The sequence below is a fragment of the Nicotiana tabacum genome, chromosome 24 (assembly GCF_000715075.1).
Source record: "Nicotiana tabacum cultivar K326 chromosome 24, ASM71507v2, whole genome shotgun sequence".
Lineage (NCBI taxonomy): Eukaryota > Viridiplantae > Streptophyta > Magnoliopsida > Solanales > Solanaceae > Nicotiana > Nicotiana tabacum.
Genome location: NC_134103.1, coordinates 74,858,045 through 74,868,414, shown reverse-complemented (window position 1 = coordinate 74,868,414; position 10,370 = coordinate 74,858,045). Strand labels below are relative to the sequence as shown.

General features: G+C 34.4%; 1 protein-coding gene and 1 non-coding gene across 3 annotated transcripts; both read right to left on the bottom strand.

Annotated features, from left to right (window-relative positions):
* Positions 1–244: 244 nt before the first annotated feature.
* On the bottom strand, positions 245–328 carry TRNAL-CAA (transfer RNA leucine (anticodon CAA)). Its single transcript has one exon. It is a non-coding gene; the product is annotated as a tRNA-Leu (tRNA).
* A 691-nt stretch (positions 329–1,019) lies between these two features.
* On the bottom strand, positions 1,020–4,308 carry LOC107823228 (bZIP transcription factor 29). Of its 2 annotated transcripts, none has more exons than XM_016649843.2 (5): positions 4,062–4,308; positions 2,304–3,638; positions 2,082–2,214; positions 1,908–1,992; positions 1,020–1,566 (listed from the first exon to the last, which is right to left on the bottom strand). In XM_016649843.2, the coding sequence occupies exons 2-5, from the start codon at positions 3,545–3,547 to the stop codon at positions 1,298–1,300; spliced, it is 1,731 nt and encodes a 576-aa protein (XP_016505329.1). In that variant the 5' UTR covers positions 3,548–3,638; positions 4,062–4,308; the 3' UTR covers positions 1,020–1,297. The 2 variants fall into 2 exon arrangements, with proteins under 2 accessions (XP_016505329.1, XP_016505330.1); XM_016649844.2 differs by having other exon boundaries at positions 2,304–3,651; positions 4,062–4,306.
* Between the last annotated feature and the right edge of the window lie 6,062 nt (positions 4,309–10,370).

The following is a 10,370-nucleotide window of genomic DNA, read 5'->3' as shown; positions in this document are numbered from 1 at the left end:
GTTGTATGGAAGAAGAAAGTTAAAAGTTAGGCTTGCAAATTAAAAGCCACATGGCGCTTTTTTAGTCGTTCTTTTTGACATGTCAGGCATGTGAAGTTCACGAGTGATAGTTTTTGTAGTGGTTTGTAGCATGGAACAAACCTTAGTTAGAGTGTTTAGGTGGAAATTGGTGCCAAGTTTAAGGGGCTATGTATGTATTTATAAGAGGAATAAAGGGCGCAGAAAAATGCAAAGGCAAAAAAATTGTCAGAAGTGGGATTTGAACCCACGCCCTCTCACGAGGACCAGAACTTGAGTCTGGCGCCTTAGACCACTCGGCCATCCTGACTTGGTGTTCCTTTGACGCAAATACATGTAATCATAGTTACTTATTTATGAACATTTATTTACACCACTTCAGAGAACCTTAGAACATTGTTTTAGACAATACTCATCTCACAAAAACTTCATTTTCTTTACATGATATCCAAGTCAAACTTGTCCGTTTTGGATTTTGAGTTTAATCTAAATTTAGTTTTCTTTACATAGTATTAGAGTCGAACTCATATCTATCATTGTGTTTCACGATGTTCAGCCCTTGTGTTATGTTGTTATTCACGCTCTAGTTGTCCGGATCTGAATGTGTTAAAGGGTGTTAGAGACTAGTTGAATGAATGAATGCCCTGCTGCCTTATATGATTTTGGACCTCACTTCACTAGTAAGCTATTAGAATTGAATCAAACCGAATATGCTAAGTGTACAAAGTATCTTGCATTCGTGTAGGTTTCGGAAGGACCACACTCCAAAGAATTCAGGTTTGGGGAAGGACCACACTCCAAGAAATTCAACGTAGCCAGCATACTTTGACGCAAGCATCAATGGTTGATTCCAAGGTTCGAATTATAGTTGTAAAACAAAAATTCGCTCTAGGTTTGGCATAAACTACGAGGGTCAACATCACCCAACTTTGACATGATGACTTAAGTTCGGGGCAATATCCCCATTGACACACACATTTAGGAGCACTAATAGAGGCCGATTAAGAAATAACTGGTCGTAAACTGAAAAGAACAGAGGGAACGTTGAATTTAACTCAACTTTACAAATATCATGACAAAAAATTCTAATGTTATCTTTGAACCAAATGACAGTCACTCAAATGAACATGCACGCTTTGAATGAATGGAGAAATTACTGACATCTTAGGGTGTTTTGTTGTGAATGGAGAACTAATGAATGAATGCATTGAATGAACTTACTAGTTATGAAACTATCATAGAGGCTAATATAAATATAATGAGAACCAGACATTTCCAACTACTTCGACTCGTGCTTTGCAGGTGCACTGCTGTTAAGCTGCTGTGGCTTTGTCTGCGCATGCTGTTGATGTTGCGATGATGCTTTTTCTTGTTGTTGTTGCTGCTGATGTTGCAACTGATGCATGCTTAGTTGAGTAGCCTGCTGTCGCTGCAAGTGGAACATCTGGGGATTGAGAGAAAGCTGCTGAAACTTTGCAGCATCTCCATTTAGTTCAGCAGTAGCAATCTTCAAGCGTTGAACTTCAGCAGTTAATGCTTCATTTAGAGCTGCCATATTCAAGAAAACATACCATAAGGTTTGATACTTATTCAAAAATTAATAAAAAAGCAAAAAGAGGTTTTGATACTTGACTTCAAGACTGCAAAACCTCACAGGCTTTAAAATTTTGGAGATTTGCATTTTTACTATTAGCATTGTCATAAACAGAGTATCATAATCAATCCAGAAACAATGCTAATTGCAAGCAAATATCAATCAGTCATTTTTGAAGGAAGAGACCATTTTGGCTGCAGCGAAACTATGTCACATAAATTAAATACTTGAGTACGAACTCATGTATTTTGAGAAGAAATATGAAAGAAATGTATCGCAAAAGAAACATGCATACCATCACGGAGATGAGCCTGCTGCTCCATAGCTTGCAGACGGAATTTTAGCTCATTGTTTTGGCTTGTGAGTCCAGAAGAATCTCTCTGAATGGAATTAGAAGACATGTCAAAGATATGAGAACAGGAAGACAAGAAGCTTTGAACTAAACGATACCAAAATTTGAGATGATTACCTGCAGTAGAGTGAGTTGAGCAGACAATGTGGTTGCTTCAGTCTGTAAGGTTTGTACCTTGTGTTCCAACTCCGCAATATACCTCATCTTTCGCTCTTTCGAACGAGCAGCAGACTGACGGTTGGCCAAAATCCTAAAACAATAAATATAAAATATATGGTAAGTCAGCAGCATGGAAAAAAGGAAATCAAAATCCATGCATCACTTTGAAGGGAACACTACCTTTTGGCACGTTTCGGATCAGCTAAGGCTATCTCAGCAAGTTTCTCATTCGCCATAATTTTCTTCAATTCAGCTCCATTGAATTCGTCATTCCCAAACTCCAAACTGAAACTATCCGAATTCGCATCAAGTGAATTTGTGGGGGAGAGTTGGCCATGGTGGGGTCCAGGGGATGGAGGCAACTTCGGCGACTCATCACCAAAGTTTAACTTCCCCATAAAACTATCCATCGAAACACTCCTGTAGTGTCTGACGGTCGGAGCAATATCTCCCCCAGCACTCCTTTTGATCCCCTCCCTCTTCTCAGTTGAAGAAGACATCCCTAGTGTATGCATACTGCTGCCGCTGTCATTCACACTGCTTGTTGCTTCGTTGTCACTGCTGTCACATCCATTAGTCTTTGTACCGCTTGCTCTACTATCTAAATCTTCACGGTTCTCATTACCCTGCTTCTCATCTATACCTGAGGAGTTCAATGACTCAATATTGTCCAAATTCATATATGCGGAAAACAGGTCATCCACGACTTCTCCTTCAAATTTTCTTTCACCCATTCCCTCAGCATTTTTATCATTGCTTTTATCCCAATAAGCTTCACGTTTAACCAACTGTGCAGGACTCCTTGATGGAACAAGCTGCAGTGAGGACTGCATAATAGTAGAAAAGCCAAATGGGATATCACTGTTAGACCTTCTATGAGCCTTACGAGGAGGAAGACTCTCTCCTGCCCTTGATGAATTACACCTAGAGAAAGGTGAGGGCGGCAATGAGGAATGTGAATTTCCATCCCGATCCTCCATTGACACATCAGCTGCGACAGGGTCAGAGATGAACGTCGAGAGGGATTCCTTATACGGTGAAGGGCTCAGGGGTGGCAATGAATCAAGTGAGAAAAACGATGGTTGTGATAAAGAACGCGAATGTGAGGACCCTTGAGTAGTAAAACTCTGCATACCGTGTTGCTGACTTGTTGGCCTGCTAACTGGGATATGAGAATATGGCGAAATAGGGGGCATTTGTGGATGAGAAGGCGACACACCAACCCTTTTGGTACTATTTTCAACACCGAAATTAGGAGAAAACTGCCGCATTTGACCATGAAACTGGGAAGTAGACAACTGAGGTATGTCAAGTTGGTTCGTCAAAATATATTGGGGTTTCTGTAGGGAAGAAGATGATGTCCCAAATGATGACTGAAGTCTCCGCATCATCTCAGTATTAGCTTCATCACTCTCACCCCCCATTTGCTCCAAATTTTCAACTATTATCAAACAGTGATCTTATTATACCCTCCACTTTTACAAAAAAGATACCTAAGTTTGCAGCTCTTGGCACCTGAATTTGAAAGCTAAAATCTCAAGTCAAGCTAATCAATAACACAAAACCCCACCAAGAAATGACCAATTTTAATCATCAAACAAACAAACAATTACTGAAACTAAATTACAGTGTAAGCTCCAAAACAAGGAATAATCACGAAATGGATAGTCAGTAGAAAAAAGTTGCAATCTTTGACCATCAAACTCAAAAATGACACAAAACCCAAAAAGGGTATCAAACAAAAACTAAGAAATAACCTAGTTTAATCTTCAAATAAACAATCAATAATCCAAGAAATAAAACATTAAGTAGTATAAAAGCTGCAACCTTTGGACCATGGGCGGATCTACATATTTGAACTCACGATTTTCAAATCAAACTAAAATTAAAAGGTCTTTAAATTACACAAATTTATACTAAATCCGAGCTTAAGAGTACCTGAAACTGAGCAATGACTGAAGGGTCTGAATATAAAATGGCAAAGGAGGAAATTTCTTCTCTCTATTTTTCTTCTTATCTTTTTCTGTGTGTTATTGCTGTCTTTTTGTTTGGTATATAATCTCTATAGCTAGGAATGGTTACAACTACTACTGTGGTTTGCACGGATTTCATGAATATTACTACTACTACTGTCTACTGCTACTGCTTTCTTTCTTTCTTCCTTTCTTCTAATTAGGAGTAGTACTCAAGACGCGTGAATTTAATATGAATTTCAATTTCATTTAGGTGGAATGTGCATTTAGGCCGCATTTCAATTTCATTCCGACTGCATTTATCCAATCTTTTTTCCCTCTATCACCGCAGATTATGTAGCAATGAATCTCTCCTCCCTCTAATATATTATATATCCCTCGGTTTTATTTAAAACTAACGTTTGGACATATATTTGGTTGAATTTTTTTAAAAAAAAATTAAAGTTGTGTTGAATAATAACTTTTTGAAGTTGAAGTTGTGTCTGGACATGAAATTTATTTGAAAAAAAAAAAGTTAAAATTTTGTGAGTAGAAGAAAAATTTTCCCCCAAAAACTGCCTTAAACTATTTTTTGAGAACTTGAAACAAAAATAAAAAATTATTCAGAAAGTGATCATATTCTATAAAAAATAATTTTTTTATTTCTTTTGAAAAATAATAATCAAAATCTATGGTCAAACCGGATCTTACAATGTACACACTAAATAAAATTTAATTTTAACTTACTTTTAAATTAATGATAATATGAATATATTTTAAAGTAATGACTGAAAAAATTAGCTTAATATATAAAATATCATATCCATATTTAAAATGTACAGCTCCGTAATGTGAGAATTATCGTAAAATTGACTTATTTCATATTAACTGTGTAAGCAAAATAATAAAGGCGGTGTTATAAATTTAAATAATTAGACAAATTTAATTTTCGAGAGTTGAGGTGCAATTTGCCTTGATCAGCTCTCTTGTATGTATTTATTTAACAACATAGTTTTGAAAATTGAGTGATTATAGAGTGATTGCTAAATATTTTTTTAGAACAAAGTTTAGATCATTGCTCACATATAACAATATCAAGTTTTATGCACTAACAACTTAATATTTAGATAATAGATCAACTAAAGACAATTATAATAACAGTTATATTAATAGTATGGAAAAAACTTTACATTAGTCAGTCTATATAGAAAAGTTAATTAATAGAAATGTTTCAGTATACTAACTACAAAAATAGTTTCGAATGTAATCCTTTCTCTATCTATATTTCTATACACTAATAATGCATGAAATTTTGTAAACATTTATTAAAAAATGTTATCTGAAAAATAAAACTGATAATTTATTATAGTATGTTAAATTGCGTTATTATGCAAAAAGTATTACAAATAAATTAAATCTGTTATTAAATAAAATTACAGTGAACATTTGACCTGCCAGAAATTTAATAAATAGGAGAAGTATTACTCCTATTATTATGAAACTGTATTTATGGAATACCGGAAATTGAGTGATTGACTTGAAATTTGGGGAGTGAGGGGGTCCCATTTTGTTGGACACACGTGTTTGAATGTTATGCTTCTGAATTGGATAATACAGCTTTAGCTTTCCAATTGTCAATTGCAAAGCATCAATGGCCCACATATCTGGCAACTAACTGGGGCCTGCCCAAATGAGAGAGGAGAAGAACCTTTCTTGTCAACATTTATACCTTTGGCATCCAAATTAATTATCATAAATATTTATCTGTTCAATCGCTTTAATTAAAAATAATCAATGAATATATATAATAAATATAATTCAAATAATACATAATTTATTCTTTTTGAAATTATAAATACTATTTAAAAATAATAAATTCAATTGACTATTTATATAGGATTTCAATTAATTTTCTCTTCGCCGTTTTCTATGGGAAGAGGATATTTGAAAAAAAGATTTTTTACGCTTAGTATTTGAACAAAATTCATTTTTTTTTATAATTAATGTTTATGCCAATGAATATATAATAAGGGAGAACATAAGCTTTTATTATGTTTACATTGATACAATAAATATATGACATATATCTCTATAGGTAACACATTCTTGAATTATTTTTACCACCATTCACCAATCATGATTAAATAATATTATAGTTTAATATAAACACCAGTATGAATAACTTTGTTTTTTCGAAGAAAGGAGAGAGTAAATGTTGTTGATGAGATTTGAACTATATATGTACACGATTAGTGTGGACTGTGGAGTGAATTAAGTTGCAAAATAGAATGCAACTAGTTCTCTACCATTTAATCAGCGTAATAAGCTATTTCTTCTTCTTTCCTTTCCTTATGTTTTATTTTTTATTTACTTAGTTAACGATGAGGAAGAAAAGGTTCAACTAAAGAGTATAGGAATTTATGGCGACTTGGCTGTCACATTAAGGAATAAGGACATCAAGAACTTAATATTTTGACAAATAAAATATATTATACTCTTTGACATAATAGTTCTTTATCCCACGGGCTTATTTATAATCCATTTATTAGGGTATAGACTAATTAAACCATCCAAGTAAGAAAGCAACCCCACCAGTTTGACCAGGCTAAAGCAAGGAAAAAGTTGATAAGAGTAATAATTACGTTTTGGCTCAATGGAAATTTGGAGCATTTGCATAATGAGTCTAATGCTGCTTATTTCTTCTCTAGGATAACCACATGTTGCATATTTTTCAAACTTGGACAATGCGATTTTTGCTTCTTTTCTTGTTTGGTGTCCAAGGGGTTAGCCATGGGGTTGTATTTAATTATTTTCCAAAACTTCAACCTTTTAGGTGTATGAAACCAAAAATTATGTTTCTTGAATGCATGGGACTTGCTGTCGTGTCTCATATCGTGCCTTGTTTGACTAAGATTTCCCTTTCAATATTGCACATAAGAGTAATTTAAGTTTTATGCACTTAAAAAACTTATACAATTAGATTTTTTTATAAAGTAATTATACGTAAATTTTTAATGATATATGTTAGCTGTTAGTTTGATAAAAATAATATTAAACATTTTAATTTATAATGTAAAAAATATTTACACAATTAATGAATATAACTTAAATCCCCTACGTACAGACGTAAAAATGTTCAAAGTTGGTTATATCTGGCTTGACTTTTCTCGCAAATTAATATTGTAAATGTTATATATAAATCATATATAAGTATTATTTAATAATAATATTTATTTTTAAAAAAAAATACTATCTTAAATTTGAATTCAACTGTTGCCTTCTGTGAAACAAACTGGTGTATTTTTTCATGAGTAACTAACTCTTTGTTAACTGCTTGTTTAAATTTAAATGAAGCACCCATTGGCAAAAGTCATAAACCTTGTCTATATAAAGGGCATTCTACAAAAGTCTTGAAAGAACTTCGAAGAAATCTTCCATAAGACATCTTTATGCCTAATTACTTTCTTCCAAATCCTTCATTCTTTTGGGTTGAGTTCTTGTGGTTGGGAAATTGAAGAGTGCGATTTTGATTTCTAGAGTAGACATTGTATGTAAAGGATGTGTCCACGCATGCAGTGCCTTAGCTCACGTGTGTTTTTACTTAACTGTAGTTAGTTCACTTTGTAACTGTAGTTAGATATTAGTTTGTTAATTGTACAGTTGTCCATGAGTTGGCACTAGTTAGTTGGTTAGAGTAAAAGTTAGTTATATAGAGTTGTACAGAGTATTTCCGATACAACTGAAGATGAAGATTTCATTCTCTGCTTTCTCTTCTTGAAATGCTTCTTCTCTTCTTCAAATCTGATAATTGTTCCAGCTCAATTATGATATTTAACATGGTATCAGAGCAATGGATCGAGTAATTCTAGAGTATTTTCGAGCAATTGAAGAAAACTCGAGAGAATTCACTTAGTTTTATTTTCTAGAACCCTAATTTTGTGCAATTGCAATTTTTTTGTACTTCGATTTGACGTAATTCATGGCGATTTATGATGAATCAAGCAGTATTGTGAACAGCGGAGCTACTACGGTTGGGGGATCTATAATTTCTAATCATAATCACCTGCTATATCTACATCCTTCCGATGGATATGGATCCATGTCTGTAGGGCTTGTGCCAACTGGAATGGAGAACTACACTATCTGGAGTCGTGCGATGAAGGTTGCTTTATTAGGAAAAAATAAATTGTGTCTAGTTGATGGATTGACTTAAAAGGAGGACTTTGGATCTGTGTTAGCACATCACTGGGATCGATGCAATGCGATTGTGATCTCGTGGTTGATGAGTAATGTTAGTAAGGATTTGATAACTGGAGTATATTTCTCGTCTAATGCTAGTACAATGTGGGATGTGTTCAAGGAACACCTTGATAAAGTCAATAGATCAAGGCTATACTATATGCACAAGGAGATTTTCACAATGACTCAAGGAATTTCTTATGTTTCTACATACTTTACCAAGCTCAGAGATCTATGTGCAGAGTATGATTCCATCTTGCCTCCACTTCCAGTTGCAGAGTATGTTGAACAGTTGGAATATCAACGTCTATTACAATTTTTCATGGGATTAATGTCACGCCCCGAAATCGAGGAGCACGACCGGCGCTCAACCGAGTGAACCCGACCGATCAAGCATGTTAGATTTTCTTCTACCCAAACTCATCCATGAATAAGGAGGAGATGTACTCCATTAATCAAATATTTAAAATATTTTATTAACAACTCTCGTTTCATATCCATTAGCAACTTCATTCATAATTTCTAAAGTATTACAAGTTTATAGATATAATAAAAATGTATTTGCCAAATACCAATATTTCTAGTTCAATTATCCACATTAAACACCACCCGCAACCTGTCTACGGAGCTTCTAAGTACAATGGAAGAGAAATATGGAAAAGCCGGTAACAAGGCATCGGCTATACCTCAACCACAAAGTACATGAGAAACAAAAGATACATGGCCCCGAAATGGAGTGGGGCTCACCAAGCTGACTGAAGAGAGTGTACCGCTATCACTGATCAATGCCGCCTGTTGTAGAACCACCTGCATCCATTAAAGATGCAGTACACCCGGCAAAAAGGACGTTAGTACCGTCGAATAGCACTAGTATGTATAGCTAAAAGTCCTCTTTTAAAATAAAATACCCATATAAGAAAAGGCAATACATAGAAACAACAAGTCACAATCAACAATATCCAAATGTCCAGTTAAAACATAATAATTTTTAAAATACGAACTTCATATACAATTTTTGGTTGGGAGATTATTAACACCAATGTTCACAATACCAATGCCATTGTACTTTTAGCACGGAATCCGATCATGACCCGATCGGCTAGGCTATCTCACTAGAGAATCAACCACAATTACTATCAATACCAATACCACCGTAATTTTAGCACGGAGTCCGATCACGACCCGATCATCTAGGCTATCTCATTAGAGAATCAACCACAATTATTATCAATACCAATACCACCGTAATTTTAGCACGGAGTCCAATCACGACCCGATCGGCTAGGTTATCTCATTAGAGAATCAACCACAATCTCAATTTCAATTATAATTTCCAGCATAACCACCACCATGTGTGTGACATGGTGTCCGATCACGACCCGATCGGCTATGTTATCTTATTCGAGACATCAACCCTTTATATCAATCAATCTTATCCCAATTAAGAGAAATAATGTTATCACATCAATCTTATCCCAAATAAGGGGAATAATTCACAAAAATAACATAGGTGCAAATGTATTTACCTCATCATCTTCCACTAGTATTTTCAACTAATAATAACAACAATATTTCCTTGGCTCTTTTGGCCATTCACAAGATTCTTTATTCAAGGCACGGTGGCCATATTTGTTATTCCACACTTTTATTTCTTCCCTCTCATGTATCATCATCATAAATATCAACATACATATAATATTTCGGAAATCACAACTTTAAGTTTATTAGAAATGAACAATTTAAGCACCATAGATTTCTTTCCGAGAAGTGGAGTAAAATGATTGGCAATTGATGCGCAAGTTAAAATCATCAACAAATAACACACTATTTATTCTTGACACAGTTTCCCCCACAAAAGGCAATACACATTGAAAATACTCACAAATTATAACGTCTCTTAAAACAACCACATATAAGCATGACTTGAGTTTATAAGCTTTTAGGCAATTCTATTTTCGAAGTCAATTCGGAATAGTTGAATCAAGGCTCATTTCATAACCTTTCTCACATCATTTCATTTCATTGGCTCCATTGGCCACAAGTATAACTTTCACTT

Coding starts and splice junctions, on each gene's coding strand:
- LOC107823228 (XM_016649843.2), bottom strand. CDS start 3,547: ATGGGGGGTGAGAGTGATGAAGCTAATACTGAGATGATGCGGAGACTT. Junction 1,993..2,081: donor CTCAACTCACTCTACTGCAG/GTAATCATCTCA, acceptor AATTCCATTCAG/AGAGATTCTTCTGGACTCAC. Junction 1,567..1,907: donor GCAGGCTCATCTCCGTGATG/GTATGCATGTTT, acceptor TGAATATGGCAG/CTCTAAATGAAGCATTAACT.